At 34.2% G+C, this 27,731-nt stretch overlaps 2 protein-coding genes across 2 annotated transcripts in view; one reads left to right on the top strand and one right to left on the bottom strand.

Annotated features, from left to right (window-relative positions):
• The window catches only part of LOC145248180 (guanylate kinase-like), a 90,229-nt gene extending 88,029 nt beyond the window's left edge, over nucleotides 1-2,200 (bottom strand). Inside the window, exon 1 of the mRNA XM_080110033.1 lies at nucleotides 1,793-2,200. The gene's annotated coding sequence lies outside the window, so the exon portion shown is untranslated. The remainder of the gene's footprint in view (nucleotides 1-1,792) is intronic.
• LOC145248181 (DNA-directed RNA polymerases I, II, and III subunit RPABC2-like) lies at nucleotides 321-23,366 on the top strand. The gene is made up of 5 exons (XM_080110034.1): nucleotides 321-463; nucleotides 9,014-9,077; nucleotides 14,798-14,934; nucleotides 17,135-17,206; nucleotides 23,146-23,366. Exons 1-5 carry the CDS (start codon nucleotides 432-434, stop codon nucleotides 23,234-23,236), a joined length of 396 nt encoding a protein of 131 aa, XP_079966160.1. The 5' UTR covers nucleotides 321-431; the 3' UTR covers nucleotides 23,237-23,366.
• Nucleotides 23,367-27,731: the final 4,365 nt, after the last annotated feature.

Genomic DNA, 27,731 nt, shown 5'->3' with positions numbered 1-27,731 from the left:
AAAAAAAAAAAAAAAAAAACAAGAAAAAAACATAGCCACCCTTCAAAACATAAAAATAAACTTGAGAAAAAAAAAAGTGGTTTTCAATTCATAAACTAATTCTGACATTTCCGGGACTAAATCGAGATTTCCGGAACGGACTTCGTAAGTCATAAAACTTTTTGAATAGCCATTCTTTAGAAGTACCCATTTTGGCCACACACATGGCGTTACCATTATCTGGACGAGACTTCGGTAGTGGTAAAAAAAAAAAAAAATGTCATTTGTGCCATCCGTAACTACAAAAGTCTAATTTTCTTAAATTCATTTCGTTCATTTCAGGTGTGTTTATTTATGTGTCTGTGTGTTTGCTGAATCGGATGTGACGTCACAAATTGGACTTTACACTTTACAACCTAGGAGCGTTCGGTGAGAGTTAGTTCCCTTCCAAAATGGCGGACGACGACAATGATATGGACAATCAGTAAGTTTTATGGTTATTCTTTTGGTAATCAAGTTATTTTTTATTTACATATTCTGTTGTATTGATACACAAAAAAAGCATAAAGTTGCGAAAGTAGTGTCTAACACAAAAACAACAACTTAGAAACATGTGCGCTACAGCCTTTCAGATATTTTTTATTTACTTTAGTTGGCGCGCTTTAAGTTGGTTTTCCGCGAGATTCACGACACTATATAGAAGAATGACTTTTTAAGAATGAATGAAAGTAAATATAATTGTTCGGAGTATTTTTTACCTGTCCTCTCTCCTGCGGAAAAGTTAAATATGGCGTCAGTTTGGAGTAAGGAGTCCTGCGATTATGGCGACATTTGAGGTATAAAAAAAATTGTGTAGGCTCGCAATACAGACCACATGTTTTTGGGGGATTGAAAGAAAAAAAAAATGCAGTGTTGATTACGAAGTTTAAGAACACAAATGCCGACAAAAAGAAATAGTTTTCTTTTACTAAGGTAGAAGGGGTGTGCTTGATTGTGAAGTGAACGTATAGAGTGTAACGGAAATAAATCGTTTAGAATGTTTCGCTAAAATTAGGTATTTCAGTTATGCCGACTATCAAGTCCCTATTTACTTGCCTCCAACGAGGACAAAGATAGACACGTTTTTTTTTGTTTTTTTTGGTGGGGGGGGGGGTAAAATTAACCGGGGTTTTTAGACACAAACACCTATTACTACGTAAAATGAACAAACTTTATTTTAAAGGAATATATTTTGCCGGAAACAATTTTAATTTATCTACTTTTAATTAAAAAATATATATATATATTGATAGGTTGCGCTAGAATACCTACTATATATATATTATTTTATTTTTTTATTTTATTTATTTATTTTTTTTACAACCTTTTTGAATCTGTGTATAGTAAAACAACTCCAAAAATAGTTAAACGTGTACAAAAAGCATTTAGTACAGGTGACCAGTACTAAAATGCTTGTTTTATGGGTCCGCTTTTTTTCTTCCCCCCCCCCCAAAAATAATAATTTTTAAGTTAAGCAAACTCACACACACACACACACACAAAAGATTAGTCCGTGACACTAATTGGCTGGAATCTATCACTATTTTGTGCATTAGTGCGAAGGTACGTTTTAGGTGTCCAGTTGGAACATTTGGGGAGTGCAGGAGGGCTGCAGGGGCAGAGAAATGCAATTGCAGGACCGAATCGAAAATCTCAACGATAAATGTGTTTTTGTTTCTAAAAATAGATTTAAGAAAATTATAATATCCATGTTTTTTTTTTGTTTTTTTTTGTTACTCCTTATTTGTGGGGGGAGAAAAAACAAATTACTTACGTTGGTGGCATCAGCATCGGAGAAAAAACCTAAACCGATTGCAAAAACGACCAGTGACTATATAGAGGAGGGGTGTGAGGCATATTTTTTTTTTTTTTTTTGGATCACCCCAGTACCCCACTCCAAGTTGATTACTGGCGATAGTTAATTGCAATCCTCAGTTCTAGCCTCCTACCGAGTCGTTATCACAAATTTGTGGAGCAGACAGCACAATCCTTGTTATCAGTTACTGTTTCAACCTCCTTATCCTACTTTGTTACTCGACCAGGAGGGGGGGGGACAAGGAGCATTCCTTTGCAACCCCAGAAGTTTATGCGAGCATTTGGGTAAACTTCTTCACCGTCAGATAAGTTTTTTTGACAAAACTTTAAACACAAAATATTTTCTGCTCCTGGTGTATGCTTATCTGCCCCTGCTGCTACACACTCTCCCAAATGTCCCAACTGAAAACCAAAAAAGTTGTACCTTTGCACCAAGTACCATATTTTGTTTATTTTTGAACTTTTGAGACATCATTGACACTATGAAAATGGCATGTTCTTGTCGGTTATATTATCAATTTAACTAACCAGCTAAATACTTTTTTCTTTTTTTTTTTTACTCGAATAAAGGCTTTTACAATACATTTAAAACAAAACTTATCCTGGTAGGTAGAAGATTAACTATCTTGCCTTTGGTAACATTTATTATATATTTGAATTTTTTACCCCCTCTTTTTCCCCATTTCTCTGCTACTCCTCCTCAATAGAAGTTGTAAGTGTGCAGAAATTTAAATATAATGTGAACAAACATCTCCTACCACAATTCCCCACTTAGGATGTGCTCATAGGAATGGCCAGCAATTCACGTCTTGTTAGCAATACTATGTTTAGTGTGAATAAGATTCGAGGAGTCATCAGTTCTTTCTCTTAACACAAATGACCTGAAAATGAAGGGTCAATTGTGTTGAGAGAAGGAACTGATAACTCTTGTTAGATTATTGAGCAAAACAAAACTTAAAATTAGCAAAGGGTCGCATTTTTTCATAGCACAATTATATTGGTATTGTATCCCCGTCTGACCAAGGTGAATGGGTTACCCTCTTAGTTCATTCGTAACCGTAGTTGGACTCCGTGGTGGATGGTGGAGCATAGGACCAATGAAAATCAAAACTCAACCATGGCTTCCTCTTTTAAAATTCCAAAAGCTTCTGAAATAGTCTCCCAAAATTTATTATTATTGAATCACTGGATGAAATTAAACTGGAAAAATTATCCCCTTTTCCGATTGAAAAAAAAAAAATGTAATTTAATCAAGTATTTCTTTATTATTCAAGAAAATCAAATTTTACTTGGTGTCGATGAGAAGTAGCGGCAATAGTAAAATCAAGGGCAGACAACCGATTTCATTTTTTTTTTTTTTTTTTATATTCTCGAAAAGACAACCAAAACGTAAGATAACAATTTAACATAACATTTTTTATTTTTTCAGAAAATAATTTTAAATTATAAAAACACTTTTTTTTTTTTTTTTTTTTTTTACAAAGGTCATTTTATATAAGTTAAAAACAAAATTTGAGGAATATCAGTATCAGTAAAAAACGGCAAATGTTTTTTGAAAAAAAAAAAAATAGTTTAGTTTTGTAATTTTTTTAATATACCATCTTCATTCCGTGACAAGTAGGTACACGATAAGTTTTTCATTTGTTTATTGCTTTAAGTGCCAATCTGAATAAGCACCTAACCAAACAAATATTAAACAAAAGCAAGAAAATTTAATCTATCAGTCTGCTTGGTTTATAAGTTTTTGGAATTCACGTAATCTCTGATGTTGCTATAATGCAAAGTGTTTTGAAATAAAAACTTAAACAGTATCAGTAAGTAAAAAAAAAGAAAAAATTTTTTTTAATGCATATCTGCCGAAAATTAAATACTTGATCAATTTGGTGAGTTTGTGATTTTGTTTAATTTTTGATTTCGAATCTTTGCATAATGTGTTTATTTAGAAATCTGTTTTTCAAAGTCTTATAGATGGCAATAAACCAATCAGAAAAACAAAGACCATTCCAAAACTTACAGATCGATAGAAGATAAAATTTTCTTGCCTATGATAACCTTTATTTGTTCCACACCTTACTTTTTTTTTTTCTGTGCCAAAATCTAAGCGTAAATTCCATGAACAAAGCTTCTTTCCTAGAACTGTCTACCTATGAAACTCTGTTCCACTGGTTTGCTTTTCATCTGACTACAATATGGCCTATTTTTATTGGAATCCTTTGAGATCAATTTATTTATTTATTTGCAGACTTTTACGCTCATCTTCATAGTTTCTGTGCGGTTAACCACCTGACAAAGGCCAGAGGAATAGTTAGCTGAAACGTGGTGAAACAACCATGAAGATGAGGATAACAGTCCTTAAATAAATAAATACAATATGGTTGTTTAAAGTCCAATGTAAACAAGTTCTTGTTGAGCCATCCACTTAATCAAATTCTACCCAATTTCAACTAATAACTATTATGCTGTTATTTCAGTGACTACCATATACTAAATGACTCTTATCCTCAAGTGGTCTTCGGGCCTTGATAAATGATGATCCTTGTAAAAACAAATGAGATAACTGCTGAATTTTCAATACTGAACTCTCCTAATGACAATTTGTTTTGGCTTTTCTAAATCGTGTATTTAATCTTGTGAATGAATTACTTTACAGAATTGATTTTATGAAATAATCGATCACAATTTATCAGTATAAGAATTTCATTTTCATGGAAGACCTCTTACTTGGCTGAGAAAATGCATAACGAACTTGTAAATGGCGTCTACTAATTTAACGTTTTGAGAATATGCTAAAACCAATCGAGAAACTAATGTGTCTCATGACATTTAAAGAAATTTTCATGTAAAAAAATGCCAAATTATGACTGAAGGGAAGAAAAAATGATTTGAAAGCCTTCCAAGAAAATTACCACAAAGATGAAAAATGTTTAAAACGATGCAGATTAAATTGTAGCCTATTTATGTGAGAAATAATTTTGTATTTGTGACTCACTTGACGGCTAAAAATAAGAACATTCCAACCTTGATGTAAAAGCAAGTTTATTTCTTAGCGACTTTAATAAGATGAAACTCATTCTAAGTTGGTCATTCATTGTTTTCGGAATACAAAATGATTAAAATATATTTTGTTTTTGCCATTAGACAATGGGTAATTCGGAAGCTTAACTTTGTGTTCTAAGGAAGCAACTCTATTTTGCTAAGAATTGTAAGAAAAAAAAAGGGTTTTTTTGTTCAATTACTTTAATGTAACAAAGTTTTATAACATTAATAACAAAAAATGTAAAATTGGATATTTTAATTTTTCTTAAAACATTTGAGTAATTGTAAAAAAAAAAAAAAAAAAAATTGGATTATTGTAAAATAGTTACCTCCCTTAGAACAAGAAGTTACACTTCCAAATTCCCGACTGTGATATTTTTGTGACTCGTGTGACAATAGATAATTTATTGAAAGCATTTGAATTTAAATTGTTTCAATTTGCTTTTCTATGAATAATACTTTTTTTAAAACTTACAATGGAAAGCTAAAATAAATTTAGAATATTAGGATTTTAATTTGAGTAGTTTACCATTTCGTTTCATAATCATGTTGAATTCCATGTCAAATTTCTCATGGTTTGTTTGTGGAATTGGGAAAGGATTGCAACATAACATGTAAAAGGGGGTGGGGGCAGATTTTGAAGGCATTAATTCGAACCCAGCTTTGCTTTCAAAACAATCTTTGGATTGGATTAATTGTTGGATAAAATCAACTTTCATCCGATCCTTGTCTTTAATTTGAAAGACTATTTTCTCCAACAAAAATGCATATTAATGTTCTAATATAAGATTTATTGGTATAGTCTCACTGATTTCTGCTTCTTTTTCATTGTGATAATCTTGTTCAACCTGGGAAGAATATCTTTTCATGGTGTATCCATTCTCAGTAGGTTGAATATAATTAAAGCTTGTTTTTTCAGCAATGCAAGTAGAACTGTGGAAACGTGTTGTTAAATATTCATTGGAATATTGTTTTATCATTGTTACGTTGATGCTGATGTCTTGAATTGCAGAGTTAAAATCACGGTTATCATTCAAAACAGCTTTGCATTATTAGCTACATATGTGCATACCTGTCCTATTGTCACAATGTCACATCCCTGTGCTTGTTTTACAAGTACTTTAATGGAATGTACTCTGATGAACTTGTAGCACTTGTGCCCCCTTAACGTACATACGGCCGACAAGCAGCAATAGCCCACCCCTAAATTGTTGAAGTTCCAAGATGCTGGGGAGGCTTCTACTCTAATAGTTTCTTACTTTGAACTGTTGGACTTTGGAATTTTCTCCCTGACTGTACTGACATACAGAAGTTTAAATATAATGTGAACAGACATCTCGCTGCTCAACTCCTCTCGGTCCCCAGCTAGACACAATCCTAAATCGTCGCCTCTTACTTTCAAGTGGCAATAAATGAGCCTTGTTTGGGGTGAAAATGAATTCAAAACAAGGCTTTTCCATAACAGGTCTTTTAAACGTAGTCCCAACACCAACTACTGGTCCTTTTACTATAACATTGTTGGATGGCATAATTATTGAAGTCATAATGTACTGATTTTTAAATTGACTTGCAGAACAATTTGTCCATATTTTAACTTGAATAACGCCAGGTTTTGCATAAAACGTCAGAAAAGTATAACTTTTTACAAGTATCACTGACAATGACATGTAAGTTTGTTCACAAAGTCAGCTGGGCCCGATTCCAATGTGCAGATTGGACTTCGTCCTGTGCCCTACATGTGAAATTTTTTACATTATCTATCTATAACATGTCGAAGAAACACGTAAAGTGTCGACTTGAGTTTTAAACTTGTTTTTGTCCTTCTCATAGCTTCGTTTTCCTTTAACAAAACAGTTAAGCAAGAAATACTTAACACCTGCAGTGTACTAGTAGAACTTGGTTTCTGTTCTACCAATGCTGCTTGCAGAGCATTCTGGACATCTCCTGGGAGGACTATCACACCAACCTCAGCGTCCTCCAGGAGGCCAACACCACCAGTGTCGGGGCCATCGTCATTAGGAACCGGCCGAGGGGGTTGGGCCATGTCATCAGGATGTTAGATTCCTGGCTGCCGAAACAACTCTTATGGGCAGCTAAAAGACTGAAAGAGCACTCGAGTAGGCCAGAAGAATCGATACAAGGATCTACTGAAAGCAAACTTGAAGTGTGGCATTAATACATCGCATGGGAAACGCAGGCCAAGCACTGGCAAACCTGAAAGTAAACTATTGCTGAAGGTACAGTCACCTTCAATGCCAACCCATGTACAAATCTCAAGGAGAAGAAAAAGAGGAGGAAGAGAACTTTGAGCCAACCCTCCAAATGGAAACGGAACTACCTGCCCTCACTGAAATCATCCTTGTTGGCCACCTCTGAACATACTAAAACCCAGAATACAAACACCATCTTCACCGCGGAGGAGTCGCCAAAAGAGGGAAGATAGACTAGTAAAACTCTTGATACTGTCGCTAATATTTCAGTTGTAATGGTTTGTCCATTGATTTCATCCCATTTAGACCATCTTTTTTTTTTTATGCTGTAAGTAAAGATAAATTAATAAACTTTTTCATGTTTGCACTCACTGTATCAACATGCAGTATTTTTTTTTTCAACTGTAGATACAGGCAACTGACAACCGCCTGTGAATTTAATATTACCTTGACACTTCCTCATCCAGAGAAAGCCGGTTCAACCTGCTTAGGGTAAATGTCATACAACAAGCAAACAATTGTAAACGAGTTATCAAATCTTTTTTCAACCCTACTTCAATGTATTACTGTGACTCATAATACTCTCATTAAGATAATTTTTTAGGGAAAATTATGTCGTAAAAAGAAATGAAAAAAATATATATTCAAAAATGGATATTCCTGTGGAATAACTTGAGTCAAAATTTGTAACATTTGTGACACTATCATCAGTAGTTTTGATTGAATAAATTAGTTGAAGAGATTTGATGTAACATTTTCAAAGGATCTCGTGCTGAGGGTTTGGGGCGGAAGTATACAACTCCTGAAAACAATCTAAAGTTTCTTTTTATAGACCATTTAATTCTTTAAAAACTTCATCAGATGTTGTTAAGATGGCTAAATTTAATCAATGATAATTAAATCTTAAGTTGTTCAGAATTCTAGGTGGACATATCTTTTCTCCAAAATTTCAGGTGAAAATTAATGTAATTTGATTTATTTTTGATAGAATAAGTAACAGCAAAATCTCAAATCTTAGTTAAAAAAAATTATAATCAAAGATCTACGAAAAAAATGTTTGTAAACTTTTATTTACAATATTAAAACGTCATAAAGAGGAAAGCACAATGGCATAGAAGTAGGTGGGGGAGGGGTGGATCTCCAGGTAATGGATGTTCATTTCTTTTTCTGGGGTGGGGTGGGGTCTTACTTCTTAAATATCTATATGATAAAATTATCAGAAATATTGTTGACATGTGCCAGGGAGATAGAACTGTCAAGTTTTAACGATTGTGAGAAAACAAGATTTAGAAAGAATTCTGCCATGCTCTTAACTGTAAATTCAAATGCCAGGGGAAAAAAAACTCATCGCTGGAAGTTTAGCCCAAGTTTTTCAAACACAAGAATAACCTACTAGTGAATTTTTGAGAACCGAACCAAAGCCATCCCCCTAGGCTGGTTGGATCAGCTTCTTCCAAAGGAGGAAGTTTCACAGTAATATCAATCTCACCAGCGATCCCCAGTCGCATGTATAATTTTTTAAGAAGATTTTTGTATCATAGGGTTTATCATCATTTGTTAATTTTCAGGAATTCTAAAGAAAAGAATTTGTGTTCATGGTAAATTTTTGTTTACTATGCAGTTTTTTTTTTTTTTTTTTTAACAATTGTAAATCTACTTTTTTTTTTTTTTTTTTTTTTTTTCCAGTATAAATTACTATGATGATATATATAATTATAAATTTTAAAGAAAAAAAATATGAAAAATATTTTAAACAAAACAACTTTTTGAAAAAGAAATGTTGAATTTTGGGAACCTTTAAAAAAATCCCTCAAAACACTACAAATAATATTGAAGAGATGGCAATTATTTTAAAAATGTTATTAAATTCAGATATATATTTTTTAGTAAAAATACTTAACTTTATTTTTATATGAAAACACTTTTCTTTATAGGTTGGATGATTTAGATGGAGTTGATGATGAAGAACCCTTGGATGAACCAATAGAAAACCCAGAGGTATGAGCCACCCCTCCCTTTTTAAAAATTTTTTTTGCATATTTAACTTTGGCGCTTCTGCATGACAGTGACATATTAGCAACAGAAACGAGTTATCGACTCCTGTTCTCCAAAAGAAAAATGACGTCTAGCGGCCATTATGTGAACCTCAAATATAAATAAATGTTTACAATAACACAAAAATATATGAAAATCGAAACATTTATTGAATAAAAAAAAAATCAATATAATTTTAATGTATTGATATTTCTTTTTAATGAGTGTAGCAAAATAGAATTTTAGTTTGTCAATGTAGCAAAATAGAATTTTAAAAACCTGAAACATTTATAACGGTTTAAGAATTTTTTTTTTTTTTTACAGTAAGATTGTATGAGCATATATCAAAATTTAAAAACGTGAAACAGTTGTAGAGGTTTAAGAATAATTTTTTGGGGTGGGGTATGGAAAGAGTGTGTAAAAATGTAGCAAAATAAAATTTTAGTTTGCATACACTTTTAGAAAAGGAAGAGTTATCAACTCCAGTTCTTTAGCTGACAAATGATACCTGTCAGCGGTTCTGGAAACTAAAATACACACATTCGCCTTATGTCACTGTCATGCAGAAATGCCTTATCTTTTATGTTTGCATCACCAGAAGTCGCTCCTCTGACAACCTCTACCTGTTTTTGTTTTTTTTGGTTAAGCTCTTCCGAGTGCTCTTGATGCTGTTCTTGATGGTCAACAATAATTCAGGTAAAATTAAAGAGATTGGTCGCTTCAAAGATGAGTGATGGAATAAAATGGAGATGGATGAAGTTGATAGGAATTTGGAAGACCAGGTGTTAAATATTCAGGAAGGTGCAGAGTTTTTATCCGTCTCTGCCATATCGTTGTGCCCACAAAGGGTTGCTTGATAGAGTATCTGAAAGTGCTGGCTCAGCGGGAGGTGGATGAATGTGAGCGCAGTTGTACATGGCATGCTCTGCTTTCCTCATCTAGGCCATGTTTTCAACAGGTGGTGTCCACCGCCTCCTTGATTTTAGTGAGCCAATACTTTAGGTCTGAGTCGTAGCCATTACGCAATCTGCTCAAAGTGACTTTCTCTTTTCTGCCCAGCTCCATCTTGACTTGATGCTGAGTAAGACCCTGGCCGTAGGAGCACTAGAGCATACCTTTTTCCCTCATTCACAATTTTTGTCAGTTATCTGTGATAGATTTTTGGCCTTTGGATCAAGATAAAAGTGTAGTATCTGTTTTGATGCTACACTTCAATTTTTTGTTCTCAGTTAGTGGAGGAGAAACCTTCACGACCGAGACAATTTTGTTCCTTTTCTCCACACTAAAAAACAACACTGATGTTTAACTCTGCCCTCGTGGGGAGGCAAAATAAATCGGAACAACTAATGTAGTAGGTAGAGTTGCTCAGTTTGTGGAAAGGAGGTTGGCTGCAATTCATTTTTTGGTACTTGCTGGCATTTCATACACAGTAATAACAATAGAATTACTGGTTGCGCGATGATACAAATAGGATCCTGAACAGAAGTATGCATTCTATCCCAACCATTATCAATGGACCAGAGGTCATCTCGTCAGCATCGGACAGGACCAAACTATTTGCAAAGAACTTTGCAGCTAATTCTACGCTATGCGACGAAAGCCATCAACTCCCCATATTTCCTCCTATAACACAGAACACGCTAGGTAACATACAAATATCTGTGCATGAGGTTGCCAAGCTAATCAAGAACCTTGATTCCAGTAAAGCAACTGGCCCTGACGGCATCCCAATTATAGTGTTAAAAAAGCTTCAACCAGAACTTGCTCCCATACTTACGAAACTGTTTTAAGCGTTGCCTTAAGGAGAAGTGCTTTCCGACTCCCTGGAAGACCTCATCAGTTTGCCCTGTATTTAAGAATTCAGGTGATAAGTCATCTCCCTCTCAGTACAGACCAATAAGTCTCCTGTGTGTTATGAGTAAGTTGCTGGAATCCATATTAAATAGAGAAATAGTCAACCACCTCAGCAGAAATAACCTTCTTAGTGACACACAATATGGTTTCTGCTCTGCAAGATCTACCGCAGATGTGCTGACGGTTATATCCCACAGGATTAGTGAATCTCTTGACAAAGGCTTCCTTTCTAGGGCAATTGCTCTTGACATATCAAAGGCCTTCGACAAGGTATGGCATAAGGGCCTACTTCACAAGATTTCCAGCTACGTTTTAACTGGAAATGTTTTCTCAATCATTAAATCATTTCTCTCCGATAGGCTCATAAGAGTAGTGGTCGATGGACAAAAATCAGAGGCCTGCAGTATTAGTGCTGGAGTCCCTCAAGGGTCAATCCTGGGCCCAACTCTCTTCCTGATCTACATCAATGATCTCCCTAAACACATACTTAAATCATTCGTTGACATCTATGCTGATAACACGACTATCTACAGCAACACATCAAAGGCTGTAAATGACAAAGTTCTCTCTGATTCTCTCTCCTCTGATCTCGAGCGCGTGGTTCAGTGGGGGAAGACGTTGCTGGTTACCTTTAACTCATCTAAAACCAAACTCCTATCTTTACATCATCAACGCTTTGATCCCCATCTGGCATCAATTGAAATGGATGGCTCTTGTCTTGGGGAGGCTCCATGTTTTGACAAGCTTCTCGGTTTGACCTTTACTCCTGATCTGAAATGGAACACGTATATCAAGTCTGTTGCCAAGGACTCAGGGAAAACAGTGGGATCCTTCTACCGCTCCAGAAGATATCTCACTACTGATGCAATTCTCTATCTATATAAAAGCCAAGTACGTCCAAGGATGGAATACTGCTGCCATATCTGGACAGGAGCTGCTAAAAAAAGCCTATCTTGCCTTGACAGAGTACAAAATAGACTTCGTGGCTTATTAGGGAATGCCCTTTTCTCTACCCTGCAACCTCTCCCCCACAGAAGAGACGCTGCAAGCCTATCCTTGTTTTATCGCTATTTCCATGGCAGGTGCTCGTCTAAACTCCAATCTCTGGTCCTCCCTTGCCAATCTTTCACGAAAAACACCCATCTAGCTGAATCCACTGTGAAAAATTTTCCCCACTCTTTATCTGTGCCTAAATTAAAACGTAGATTCCATGACCAAAGCTTCTTTCTTAGAACTACACACCTGTGGAACTCTGTTCCGTCTGCCTGCTTCCCACCTGACTACAACCTGGATGTCTTCAAGTCCAACGTTAACAAATTCCTAATGAACCGCCCTCTTAAGTAAACACTTCATTAAATCTCCACACTAACGTACTGTACTTGCAATAACCCTTATCCCTGAGTGGCTTCCGAGCCTTGATAAGTGGTGACCACCGTGTAAAAAAAAAATAAATAAATAAATAATAATAATAATAATAATAATAACCAGTTTGTGTGCAAGAGGTGTAAAACAATGGAGATAGATGAGAACTCAGATGTAGAGAAAATATATTTGGATGCCAAAGCTACTGAAGCTGTTCAGAAGTTTTGTTACTTTCGTAGTACAATTGGAGCACAGGGTGGAGCAGGTCATAGTGTAATTGCAAGAACTAGGAATGGGTGCAGTAAGTTCCGGAAATTTATGCCATTATTAACCAGCAGAGCGTTATCAGTATAGACTAAGGAAAGGGTCTATGACGTGTGTACGCAGTGTGATTTATGGAAATGAAACTTGGCCAGGGTTGAGAACATGTTGCCTTGGGAGAATTAATGAAAATATGATAGATGTGTAATGCAAGGTCTTTAAGATGGGCTTAGATGTGATTATCTCGGAGGAAGATAAAATCTGGCCAATATTGGGGGGGGGGTGCAGAACAGGAGACTTAGGTGGAATGGTCACATTGAAAGAAAGGATGAGAGTTCACATGCAAAGGCCAAGGAAAACCTGCAAGGATGTGATAATGATGGACTTAAGAGAAAGACTTGTCCAGAGATAGGTTAGTTTGGAAGTTGATTTTTTTTTTTTTTTTTTTTTTTTATATAGAACTGTCCAATTCATGCCAGCATTGTAAAACGTATGTTAAACCAATGATTATTATGTAGATTTTCTTTTTAAAAGGATGTTTGATCAGCGAGTGACTCTAGCTGGGTTGTTGTTGTTATTATTTTCTCTTTTTTTGTTGGTGCATTTGATGGGAGAAAAACATTTCTTTTTAATGCACGCGTTCTAAACCATGTTACTAATATCGTTGATCAGAGGAAGTCTATTAAAGAGACACCTGATAGTTTTGATAGGTCATAATTAGGGTCAGAACAACATTGAACTTTCAACACTCCCTTTCTGGTGAAAACTACATATTGGTTAATCAGTGCAAGATCTGATCCAGAGAGGATATTCACACCAACAATTTATGGAATTTAAACACTGATGAGGAAATGGTTTTATAAAAACCACTAAAGATGCGATAAACTCTTCAGGTTGCAATGGGGTAGTTCATAATGCGGCTGAATCGTTGCAAAGACCCAGTTCAACCCATCCAAGGTGATAGCTGTATATTTATTCACAAAAGAAAAATAAATTTTTGGATCTTTTTGTTCCCCCAGCTCTCCTCCTTCCTAATAATTTTCTCCTCACCCTTTATAATCTGTTCTTAATTCTCCTCCTCCTCCCCCTTTTAATATTTTCCTACTCCTTATCTTCTTCACTCTAATAATCTATCCACCTCCCGGCTCTCATCCCTCTCCTCGTCCGCCTCCCGGCTCTCATCCCTCTCCTCGTCCGCCTCCCGGCTCTCATCCCTCTCCTCGTCCGCCTCCCGGCTCTCATCCCTCTCCTCGTCCGCCTCCCGGCTCTCATCCCTCTCCTCGTCCGCCTCCCGGCTCTCATCCCTCTCCTCGTCCGCCTCCCGGCTCTCATCCCTCTCCTCGTCCGCCTCCCGGCTCTCATCCCTCTCCTCGTCCGCCTCCCGGCTCTCATCCCTCTCCTCGTCCGCCTCCCGGCTCTCATCCCTCTCCTCGTCCGCCTCCCGGCTCTCATCCCTCTCCTCGTCCGCCTCCCGGCTCTCATCCCTCTCCTCGTCCGCCTCCCGGCTCTCATCCCTCTCCTCGTCCGCCTCCCGGCTCTCATCCCTCTCCTCGTCCGCCTCCCGGCTCTCATCCCTCTGTCTCCTCGCATTCCTATGAGTCTGATTCTGACTCAGCAACCCTGATAAAAATTTATTTCAATTGTTTTTATAAAGTTCATATCCAATCAGATTTATTACATTTACATTTAGGAAAAATATATCTTTATCCCTTTTAGAGTTAAAAAAAAAAAAAATTTCTCCTGCTAACCTTTCCAATCCCATCAACTTTTTAAAATCTCTTCCACACGACTGTCTTATGTATAACCTTAAACTCCACTCGGTTGTGAGACTGCAATTTGGGAGCTTTGAAAGAGTTACCCTTTAGTTTTCATTACACCCTGGTCCATTCCACTAAGAGTTCTTGTATGTGTCAGATCCTTCATCTATGGATTAAATATATTTAAGCATTGGCAAAAATGTGTGCCGAAAAAGATATTAGGAATTTTACGCATAAAACGTGTATCCACATTTTTAAATTGATCCAAAAAGTGATATGTAAAACTGGTCAATCACTTGAAAATGCATATTTCTAATAATCTCTAATGAAAAATAGCAAATTTGTTATTGCTACTTGCTTCAACATTAAATGACAAAAAACAAGTGGTTGTAATAACTTCTCTGTAGAAATGACAGTTTTTTTTTTTTTTTTAATTTTATTTTATTTCAGGAAGAAAATGAAACTATTGCCATTTTGCAAAGCGGAGAATCTTCTTTAAAAGTTGATCCAAACAAACGAATTACGACGCCTTTTATGACAAAATACGAGAGAGCACGGGTACTTGGAACAAGAGCCTTACAGATTGCGTGAGTAAAGGGAATTTTTTCTTTTTTGAAAAAGCAGAATCTTTCAAAAGTCAAAAAGGAGCAAGGGATTGCAACAAATTTCAATGCTTATGCAGTAGAAGGGATTGCAACAAATTTCAATGCTTATGCAGTAGAAGGGATTGCAACAAATTTCAATGCTTATGCGGTACAAGGGATTGCAACAAATTTCAATGCTTATGCGGTACAAGGGATTGCAACAAATTTCAATGCTTATGCAGTGCAAGGGATTGCAACAAATTTCAATGCTTATGCGGTACAAGGGATTGCAACAAATTTCAATGCTTATGCAGTGCAAGGGATTGCAACAAATTTCAATGCTTATGCAGTGCAAGGGATTGCAACAAATTTCAATGCTTATGCAGTACAAGGGATTGCAACAAATTTCAATGCTTATGCGGTACAAGGGATTGCAACAAATTTCAATGCTTATGCAGTACAAGGGATTGCAACAAATTTCAATGCTTATGCAGTGCAAGGGATTGCAACAAATTTCAATACTTATGCAGTGCAAGGGATTGCAACAAATTTCAATGCTTATGCAGTGCAAGGGATTGCAACAAATTTCAATGCTTATGCAGTACAAGGGATTGCAACAAATTTCAATGCTTATGCAGTACAAGGGATTGCAACAAATTTCAATGCTTATGCAGTGCAAGGGATTGCAACAAATTTCAATGCTTATGCAGTGCAAGGGATTGCAACAAATTTCAATGCTTATGCAGTGCAAGGGATTGCAACAAATTTCAATGCTTATGCAGTGCAAGGGATTGCAACAAATTTCAATGCTTATGCAGTGCAAGGGATTGCAACAAATTTTAATGCTTATGCAGTGCAAGGGATTGCAACAAATTTCAATGCTTATGCAGTGCAAGGGATTGCAACAAATTTCAATGCTTATGCAGTGCAAGGGATTGCAACAAATTTCAATGCTTATGCAGTGCAAGGGATTGCAACAAATTTCAATGCTTATGCAGTGCAAGGGATTGCAACAAATTTCAATGCTTATGCAGTACAAGGGATTGCAACAAATTTCAATGCTTATGCAGTACAAGGGACAATGCTATCATTGGAATTGTCCAGGCAAATTAAAGAAAGTACCTGAAGAGCCCGAAACACTGAGCACTTTAATCTTTGTCAAAAAAGAAAACATTGGTTTATTACTCTTTTAAAAAATTAAATATTTATATTGATTTGAAAAAAAATATAAAAAAATCAAAAAGGTTTTGTTTGAGTTGGTTGTTCAAAAAAATATTTATTCATGACACTTACCTTACAATGATGTTTTTTTGTTTTTTTTTGAAAGTTTCATAAATTAGTTCAGTAATTAATCAAGAATACTGTCTCTTTTTCTTTTTTTTTTTTTTTTTTTTTTTTTCTTTTTTTCCCCTCAATTCATTTTCCATTAAATTAGCTTCAGATTGGCAAATATATTTTTTGTTAGAAAGAATTGGCCTGCATTTGAGCACCAAAAAAAAAAAAATCACAAAACTTTGATTCTGCATTTTCTGTGAACCGCTCAGCGGATTCCGATAATACTGCATAAATACCCCAATTTTTTTTTTTAGTTTTTTCATTGCCAAATATTATAGATTGTAATGGTTAGAATTATTATTTTTTTTTGGGGGGGGGGGGGGGTCATATAAAAATATGATTTTCCAAGCATTTTTTTAATCTTGTAAGATTAATGTTAATATTTGTTTAACATGTTTTTACTTTGGGATGGGTATTCTAAAGAAAAATTTTAAGTAAGGACACTTATCTAATTACGAAAAAAGATAAAGTAAATTTGCTAGGACAATTTTTTTTTTTTATTAAAGAAAAATGTTTATTCTCGATTCATTGTTTTCTGTTGAAAACAAGGGAGATAAGTGAGTTTGTCATATGGAATTGCTTGTAATAGAAAAAACAAAATTGCATTATTTTGTTTTTTCTTGTAATTATTTTTTTACTTAATTAGCTTAATTTTGAAATTTTTACTGATTTCAACATGAGACATAATTACATAATATTTTTTAACTTATGTGTTTTTTTTTTTATCCAATTATGATGTACGAGGCCTAGAAGTGAAAATGGAAAACAATGTTATTAGGATAAAATCACTCATTTCAATAAAGATACACTTATTTTATATTTTTTATGATTATAATTTAAGACCATCTAATCCTTCTCCTTTTTTCAGCATGTGTGCACCAGTAATGGTTGAATTGGAAGGAGAAACAGATCCATTACAAATTGCCATGAAAGAATTAAAGTCAGTATCTTAAGTTGTTTTTTATTCAATAATTGATTTTATCTAACTCAGTGTTAAGTAATTTGAAATGTGAAAATTCTTTTTTTTGTATAAAACACAAACCTTTGAAATGGCTGAAAAAGAAAAGGTAATCAACAGCTAGATAACTGTTTGACTTAGTTTTTTTTTTTTTTTTTTTTTTTTTACCAATAAGAATAAAATTAATCTCTTTCTGATGATCACAAACAAATCGATGAATTAGGATGTTTGTCTTCTGTTCCCAAACCCATGGAACCAGATTTTTTTTTTTTTTTTAATTCATACTTTATCTTGGAATTTGCAATTCTTGTGTCAAGAACCAAGGATGTACTTACCATCGATTGGACGAGATGAAGGCCAAGTAAAAAATATTTGTTAAACAAGTGACAAGTGAGGGAGATCAGACAGAAATTCTTTACATGCGCAAGATTTTTGCCAGAATAGCAATGATTTTGGTTTTTCTCCGGATCATTTGAGATGTTTCTTCTTAGCAGATACATATTCATCAACTCAAGGATCCATTTTCGTGTCGGAGGTCCAAAAATGTTTGATCTTCTCTGTATTGTATAACCAAAATTAAGTCCTGTTGCCCTGTTGTATAGCCTCATATCAAATCGACGTATAGACATATGTTGTATAGCAGGGTATCACAAATGTTCATGTTATATAAAAGGTGGATATATTAGAAGGTGCTTCATACATTTTCTCTCTCCAAAGTTCTTATGCCTTCACTGCTGGACTCCGTGATGAAACCTGCAACAACCAACAGCGTAACGATTAAAACACCTGATTTTTTCTTTTGTGAAACCACAGAACAACACGTTATATTTTTAGAATATAAAATTTATTTCACCCCTCTTAATGGTATTCACAGAAGTCTGCTTACATGTCTGCATGATTGTTCTTTCCTAGCTCTGCTTCCCAGACTTTGAAGAGCTTGTCTGTTCACTGTGGTGACCAAACTCAAACTCTCGATTGGCTAAACTTATCTCTTTGACCTGTCAGTTCTGATGACATAGCCGAATAAAAGTCACGTCTCCTTAACATGACCTCCTCTGTCATGTATGCAACTGCTCATGGTCGATCTAGTTATTTTTGTTTATATTTAAACTAAGCTAATTTCTGTTGGTTGGTTGGTTATTTTTGTTTTACGGCATATCAACCTTTTTCAGGTTATTTAATGCCGAATCTAGTTATTTTGAGGAACGATTTTTAATAGAGTATTTTTTTTTTTTTTTTTTTTTTTTTTCAAGTCAGATTCTATTTAACCCATAGTTGGGACCCTAACAGGTACTACCACTTCAGGTCAGAGTGGACCTGGGAGCAATGGCAATTAAAGGGTGGCTCCACACTCCCCAAGGCCTGCAAGGTGGGGCCTCACCATCGGATATAGTTTTAGGTCATATCCAGGACCGCTAATTTCTGTAAACAATAAATAATTCCCAATATAAACTATTTTGACAATATCACTGGATAGATAGATAAATAGATCGATAATATCTAACTTTTAATCCTGCTATTATCTAACATCTGTGGAAGTATCATTTCGGCTGATGGCTTTACCAGCCTTAGGTGCACTAACGCTGATATCAAGCTCTTCAAGTAAGAACAGGTTGGTCAATGCAGTGCTCTTGGAGTATTGAAGTCGGTCTGTTTGGTCTTTGCTGTTTAGTAGCGCACGTCCCATCGAGTAACAGCTGATATGCAAACTTGTAGTGTAGGCTGTTGTTAGTCGGTTTGTGGAGGGTCGGTAAGCATGTTGAGGAGAGAGATAGTTGTCACCAAACTTGTATATGCTAGATATACGTGTTGGTATGACTCCGGATGAAAAGGAACGGCGACATTAAGGGAAGAACATTTAAAGGAGACTTCAAAAAAAAGAGGGCGTTGAAGCGGAGATATAATATATAAAAGTAAACATTTAACAAGTAAATTAATATTTGTACAATGTATTCTCGGTATGTCGACATAGGAACATGTGTAAGTTTTTATAAGTTCTTTGACGATATCACGTGAAAATCATGAGTCAGTTCGTTGTATGTAAATGCGTGCGAACTTGTAAGTTACTGAATCATTTATTATGGATGCGTGTGTACTGAGTGTTCATACAGCTTCGTTAACGTTGTAGATGTGTGTGATCTTATCTTGAGAAAAGATGTACTTTCGTTTTATCCTAAAATCAAGTTATCATTTGTCGAGACGAACCGAATATACACTTGATTACATCAGCGGTTTAAGCAAAAGGGATCAAGATAGAATGGGGATACAGCATTAAAAATTAGTAACAAAATACAGTACAGTATATAATACACATAACATAAATAACACCGTAAGGTGGGACAAATACTGTAACAAGGGGCTGGGAAAACATTGTATTCCCCATCGTAACCTGAGAAAACCTTATACTAGATACTAGGGCCACTGTATCCCGGGGTTTTACTGTACTTGATCAGGTTATATGATTTTTGGAATATGATATTTTTGTTTTGAATGGGTACATGCATTATACAGATTTTCGTTTTATTTTTTAATATGGGGGAATTCTAAACAATAACCAAAACTTTTTTTTTTCTCCCATCAGTCTGGTTCTAAAAAGGAAATTCCTTATATATAGTGCTTATTTAGAATTACATTTGATAAAAATCTTTATGCTGTATGTACTTGGCGCAGAATGAAGATATATTCGGAAAATCATGGATTTCTTTTTTTTTTCTCCAAGATCAACACAAAACCTACCGCTTTAAAAAAAACTTGTTTTCAATAGGTTTACAAGTGTGCTGAAAAGGAATGTCGCATTTAAATTTTCTGCAAATAAGTACTTTTCAGGATATTAAGCAAAAATATGCACGTACAACAATAGCCACCACTTATAACAAAGAATTACATTGCTTAATACCTGGAAAAATACTTATTTGCGGAAAATTTAAATCTGATATTTGTTTTCAGCACACAAGTTTTTTAAGGTAGGTTTTATAGTCTATCAGACCACAATCATCAAATAAACATCAGCTCTAAATAACCCCCCCCCCCAAGGTGCCTATAAAGTAGGTGTTCATTTTACATTAAATTAATATAGAAAAATGATCTCCATTTTTTTTTTTTTTAACTATAACTTCATATCTTGGAAACTACTTGTTTACTGGAATTTTAAAAGGTTTTTTTTTTTTTTTTTTTTTTCAGCACCCTTGAAAACCTATAATAGTCACAACTTAAAAGGATTTTTTGAGGGTAGAAAGACACTGCACCTTTACAAATGTTTCAATCATAGTGATTTGTTTTCCTAGTCTTACCCAAAACCTCTGGCCTTAATGGAGTGGAGACTAAAACTTACTGCTATGATTTCAAATGATCTGAAATAACAGCAAGGGGAGACTCGATTCCAAATATTTCTCATGTTATATCTCTCCTCTTTGGTTTTCATACATAAAGTAAATTTCACAATGTATAAGGATTATTCAATACTGGAGATATTTATAATTGTACCCTGTTTCTAAGAGAAGGGAGATATAACATATGAGAATATTTGGAATCAAGGCTCTTCTTGTTGTGATCATTTGAAACTATAGAAGTAAGTTTTAACTTTCCCTCTATCAAGGCCGGAGGTTTTGGGGAAATATATTTATACTCGTAGCCAAATTGAATATTGAAATGTTCATATTTTTGGTTCTAGGGTACAAACTACATGAAACTATGCAGGCTTTTTGAAGATTATAATACTATTCTATGATTAAAATTTTATGACAATTGGTAAAAAAGAACCTATATTTTCAAAGCAATAAAATATGCCCAAATTTGCCTTCATTTGTATATATAGTGTCCTGACAGGCCAGCTTTAGTTTTGCTGCTTTGGGATGAATTTTGCTTAGGGTTTTTTTATTTTTTTTATTTTATTTTTTTTTTGTCTTCCCTGTCACCTTGTCCGGTGACTGAGATATATACTAGCATGGGTGCCCGGCGTTGCCCGTGTATTTGGAGGTGTATGTTGAACAAAAAAAAAAAAAAATAGGTAAATTTTTAACTTTGACCCCTATTATGACCCCCTCAAAATTGTTTTGGGCTCAACTCATGTTATTAAGTTAGATCCATGTCCAAGGAACCTCTATCTAAAATTTCAAGTGTTTGTACCCAAAATTGTCAGAAGTTTGGTAGAGTTCTCAAAGGTCAAATTGTTGAACTTTGACACCTTAACAGCTACATTTCTGGCCGAAAATGGATTACAAAGATTTTCCCAAATCTCAGTACCCTGCATATCAAATTTCGAGTCAGTAGATTGAAAATTGACAGTTATTGCATAGGGAAATGTACACAGACACACACACACACACGTTCACTTTTATTTATATATATATATATATATATATATATATATATACTAGCAGGGAGACCCAGGATTGAATGATGATTAATGAATATTTCACATTCCTATATTTTTATTGTCATCGAAATTTGTGAAATCGCCCGCGAGGAAGCTTCACATTCCTCCATGAAATAACTTAGTCCAAAATGTTTTTCTACATTGCACTCTAGAGAACCTACTGTTTCTTTTATAAAATTATTTTATATCAAATTCTTACCAGTTAACAAAAAAACAAAGAAATTTACATGTGGAGTTTGAACCTACAGACCACGTCATGCAAAAAATAAATAAATAAATAATGCTATCAACTTATCCACAGTAGAATTTTCACGGCCTGTTGTTCTATCATTGTTGCTAAGCAACAACATGGAAAAAATAACTTTACAAATGATGGATAAATTAAAATAATGGTTTTGATTATCGGTAATTATTAAAGGTATTCTGAGACAAAACTTAAAGATCACTCCCAGAGTTGAACACTAAGGTTCTGTAAATTTTAAAGAAAATCTGTTCAGCCATTTCGGAGTCTATAAGGGACACACTCACACACACAATTGCATTTATATATATATATATATATATATATATATTGTTTATTGTTATATAAACATGCTCACATCCCGCTGCTACAAACAGCCACTTGTTTCAATCAAACAACAGATATCATCAGGCAGCAACTTGACTATTCAAATGTTCATTGAATAATCATTTGAATAGTCAAGTCGCTGCCTGATGATATCTGTTGTTTGATTGAAACAAGTGGCTGTTTGTAGCAGCAGGATGTGAGCATGTTTATATAACAATAAACAAGTATTATCAGCTCTTTTTATTGAGCACTATCTAACAACCTCGTTGAATTCACTCGTCCATTACTTTTGAATAAAAAAAAAAACCGAGTATATATATATATATATATATATATATATATATATATATATATATATATATATATATATATATAAATATATAAATTTAAAAGATTAGGAATGAAAGTTACACATAGAACTTTATTATATCAGATCAATAAGGACGAAAATAAGAGTAGGAAAGAACTTTAAATCATGGCAGTTTGGACTTTTTCTTCATCTTGCCTCTACTTAAGATCTCTTTTCACATTTTTCTATTTTACTCCATTATTTTTTCCGTATCCTATTTATAATACTTTCCCTAACACTTTTTGGATTTTTTTTTTTTTTTTTTTTTTTTTTTTTCTTAGTCCCAAATATCCCCCCCCCCCCCCATTTCTAATCTAAATGCTATTCTGATTTTATTTGTATAGCCTTATATTTGTATAATGCTGGATTTTTTCCTCTTCTGGTGAGAAGCATTTAGCTTCAAAATATCACTACCTAAAGAATTTCGTTTTCTATTTTATTTTTGTCCTTATTGAATTGATGATACAGTAAAGTTCTGTGTAACTTGTATCATCATATGTTGAAATCGACAGTCCTATTTTTTTTTTATTTTTTATTTTTTTTTTTTTTTTTTTTTTTTATGGTATGACTTTTTGCCTAAACTATAATTTTTTTTGTTGAAAATATAATTGTTTTGTTTTTCTTTCCAGAGCACGAAAAATTCCTATCATCATTCGTCGTTACTTACCGGATGGGAGTTATGAAGATTGGGGCATAGAAGAGTTGATCATTACGGAATAAATTCTGGCCCCCTTCATCCCAAACCCTACCTGTCTGTGAAATAATCATCTTTGTAGATATTCGCTTTTAAACAGAGGATGCTTGTGAATTGAATGGAATTAAAATGTGAATAAAATTTAAATACAAACTGCTTTTTTATTTATTTTTCTTTTCTAAAGATGTTGTTGTCCCAGGGGCTGGGACAACAAAATAGGATTAAAAGATGTTTATCCCTCCTCTCTCACTCACTTGCTCAACCTTAACTGGAAAAAAAAAGTTGACTGATTACTACATAATATTTAAAAATTGTTTGAAATACTGATTCTCAAGTCTGTGTCACTTCTATTTTTACCCCTCCCCCCATGCATGACATCTCTAGAAAATGGTGAAAATTTGTTTAAAGTAATGAATTTTGTATTAGATATGATGTAAATTAGAATAACGATTCACAGATCTCTCTCTCTCTCTCTCTATATATATATATATATATATATATATATATATATATATATATATATATAAAATAGGGAACCAAGAATTAGAAGAATTCGTAGTGCAACTACACTATAATAGCAAAATTCGTAAAATGAAAAAATAGATTTTTTTTTTTTTTTTTTTTAAGTTATGTACTGACTTTTTGTCAATTTCAACTAAAAGCAATGATATCTACTTAATTGGCATGTCAGAAGTTATTAAATGTTACAATCTATAAAAGTGAAAATGTGTGTGTGTACATTTCCCTACCAAATAACTCGATTTTCGGTCTAGAGACTTGAGATTTGACATAAGGAGTATTGAGATTTGGGGAAAATCTTTTTAATTGGCTTACAGCTAGAAATTTTGCTGTCAAGGGGTCAAAGTTAAGAGTTGACCTTTGCAGACTCTACGAAAGTCCTCCGACAATTTTGGGACTAAACACTTGAAATTTTAAATGTAGGTTACCTGGACATGGATCAAACTTTTTAATTTGATTTGAGTCCCAAAAAATAAAAGTTTAACAAAAAAAAACAAAAAAATTGACCCCCTGCGGTCTCTACCAAATTACTCAGCCAATTTTTGGTCTAAACATTTGAAATTTTACATAAAGGGACATTCAGAGATGGGGCAAGCTTTTTAATCGGTTTGGGTCGAAAATTTGAGCTGCCAAGGGGTCAAAGTTCAAACGATTTGACCATTGTGGTTTCTAGTAAATTATTCAGCCAATTTTGGGTCTAAACATTTGAAATTTATACATAACAAGTATTCAGACATGCAGCAAATGGTAATTCCTGCGTAAATAAAGAAAAAGAAAAAAGGCATTTTAATCGGTTTTTGGGTGAAAATCTGGCTGCCAAAAGGTCAAAGTTGAAAGAGTTGACCTTTGCAGATTCTACCAAATTCTTCCACCAATTTTGGGTCTGAAGACTTGAAATTTTAGATGTAGGTAGCTTGGATATGGGTAAAACTTTGTATTTTGATTTGAGACCAAAATAGTAAATGTTAAAGGGTCAAAGTTTAAAAAAAAAAATTGACCTCTGCGATCTCTACGAAATTACTCAGACAAATTTTGGTCTAAACATTTGAAATCTTACATAAAGTGTATTCACATGTAGGGCAAGTTATAAACAGTGCATAGGGCCCGAGCAAAGCCGGACTGAACGGCTAGTTAAAAACCTCTCCATATTTCTTTGTGAACAAGGAAGTAATTCAGTTATGCCCAAAACCAAAGGCAATTAACTCATTTATGATTGTTAACGTACAATTTATTTAAACATTGGCAATAGTTACATGCTATTTATCTCCCCTTCGATTTTTTTTTTTTTTTTTCTACCTTTTCGTTTTCCATAATTTTTTTAAATATATTCATTACTGTAACATGACAACTAAGAGACTTGGTTTGCCTTGAAATTCAATATTAAAAATTTCGCGATTATAATGTAGTTGCGCCAAATCTTAGTAGAGACTTATTGGGATAATAAAAAGTTCAACATGTAAGGAAGTTAATATGCAAAAGGAAAAAAATGACAATGTAAAAATATAAACGAATGCATGTAAATTTAATCATCCATTCAATAAGGAAAATACATTGTTAGGAATAAGTGATATATGGATGCTGTTTATACCTAGCTATTTCGAAGCCTAATATTTCTCATCAGAAGAGGAATAGGGTACTAGGTGTAACATGTGACGTTTAGCGATAGGCACATTAGGAATGAATTGTAATCACGTCTGATGAGGAGCATGAGGCTTCAAAACACCTGGATATAAACAGCATCTACCCCGCTTATTCCTAACACAATGTATTTTCCTTATTGAATGGATGATTACATTTACGTGCATTCGTTTATATTTTTATATTGATTTTTTTTTTTTTTTTTTGTGTGTGTATAATATATATATCTATCTATATCTCTATAAAAGTGTCTGTATCTATCTGTGTGTATACATTTCCCTACGCAATAACTCTGTCAATTTTAAGTCTACAGACTTGAAATTTGATATACAGGGTTCTGAGATTTGGGAAAATCGATGTGATCGGTTTTCGCCCAGAAATTCAACGATTAAGGGGTCAAAATTCAACGATTTGACTTTTGAGAACGCTGCCAATTTTGGGTCTAAACACTTGAAATTTTAGATATAGGTTCCTTGGACATGGATCTAACTTAATAACTTGATTTGAGCCCAAAACAATAAATTTTAAGGGGTCAAAGTTTTAAAAAAATTGACCATTTTTTTTTTTTTTTTGCTCAATATACACCTCCAAATACCCGGGCAACGCCGGGCACCCATGCTAGTAGATATATATATATTCAAGTGAGAATGTGTGCCAGGATAACTCTGTACACGCAGTCAATTTTTGATCTTTGGTGTATAGGACATTCAGACATGTGGAAAACTTTTTAACCTGTTTTCATCTTGAAAAGGGGGCTGTTAAGGTCAAAATTGGTGTCATCGGATTTATATCTGTTTAACAACTGTGCATGCATGAATCGCATGACAGCTTCCTTATGTTAATAAGTAGGTTTGAAAACATTTTTAAGTCGTGGAAAGCTGACCTAATGGTTATCATAGTTGACTCACTGTCTAGGTTTTGGTTTTGATCTCAGCTTGAGTATTTTTCATTTTTTTACTTACAAGAAGTGAACTGTTTAGAAAAAAACAATACTCTCATGCACATCTCCCAGTTTCTTTCCTTTTTTTTTTTTTTTTTTCTTTTTTTTACATGAAGGTCACCACTTATCCACGAGTGGCCTCCGGGCCTTGATAAGGGTTATTGCGTGTACAGTAATCAATGGGATAGTATCGTAGTAATCGTTAGTATAGGAGATTTGATAAAGTGTCTTATTTAAGGGGGTGGTTCATCAGGAATATATGTTGGACTGGAAGGCATCCAAGTTGTAGTCAGGTGGGAAACAGGCAAACGGAAAAGAGTTCCACAGGCGTGCACTTTTTTTTTTTTTTAAGGAATTATTTAGCATTACGTTTAATACTGGACAATGTTGGGTACACCTGTGTGTGGAAATTGGAAAAGTAGCAAGAGCAATGCAGAATCCGGAATGATGACAGGACCCCCCCACTCCACCCCACCCCAATTCACAGTAGTCCCATTAAGAATTTGCTTTGTTTGAGCTGAATATATAAGTATAAAAACAAACATATATATAATGTTAAAAGTCCACGTATGCTTCTAGAATGGTGACTTAAAGGTTCGGAGGGTTTTTGAAGCATGAAAACGATGTTATTTTTTGTATATTAAATACAAAAAATAACATCGTTTCATGCTCAAAAAAACTCTCATAACTTTGAAATCACTATATATATATATATATATATATATATATATATTAGCAAGAGGGCATATTTCATATTTTTAATTTAAGAATATAATAGAAGTTGTATCCCTTAAATGTGCAAACAAATAGAAATTAAAAACTGAAATCACATTACTGCATCACAAGCAAGGCCGAATAGGTACAGTTAGTAAAATACAGATGAATATAAAAATACACTTATAGCAAGTAAGATACACAGAAATGATTGTATTTCATTCTTGAACGAAATCATCCAGCTGAATGAATGGATTTACATCCTAGGATCGTTTTTTATAGTTAGCCGTGCACATTCCAACATCAAAATCAATCAGAGTCCTTGGTTTTATTACCCACCTTCACTCTTACTTCCTAATTTTTCCGCCAATGAATTTTTCTTTCTTTGCTAAAAAAGGAACATCCAGGATATTTGCATTTCACTGCATTCTGGAACAACAAATATTGTTTTTAATAAAAATTCCTTTTTCATCTGTTATTGTTGTTCTTGTTTAAAAAGACTGAAGCTTCTTATTACGTTTTTGCATGTTCACTCTTCTCAAACAAGGATGGCTCCTGTGCCTTGGCTATGCCATATATATGTATCGATGTTGTTTTGTTTTGGTTTTAGCGATATGTTTTGAATGAATTCAATTATTTACGAAAGTGCATTTTTACCTAAATGCGAGTTGGGAATAATTTTCCCTTTTAACCAATTTGGTACCCCCACA

The sequence above is a fragment of the Euprymna scolopes genome, chromosome 26 (genome assembly GCF_053919585.1).
Source record: "Euprymna scolopes isolate OS-2025 chromosome 26, ASM5391958v1, whole genome shotgun sequence".
Lineage (NCBI taxonomy): Eukaryota > Metazoa > Mollusca > Cephalopoda > Sepiida > Sepiolidae > Euprymna > Euprymna scolopes.
This window is presented reverse-complemented; position numbering and strand designations above follow the sequence as displayed.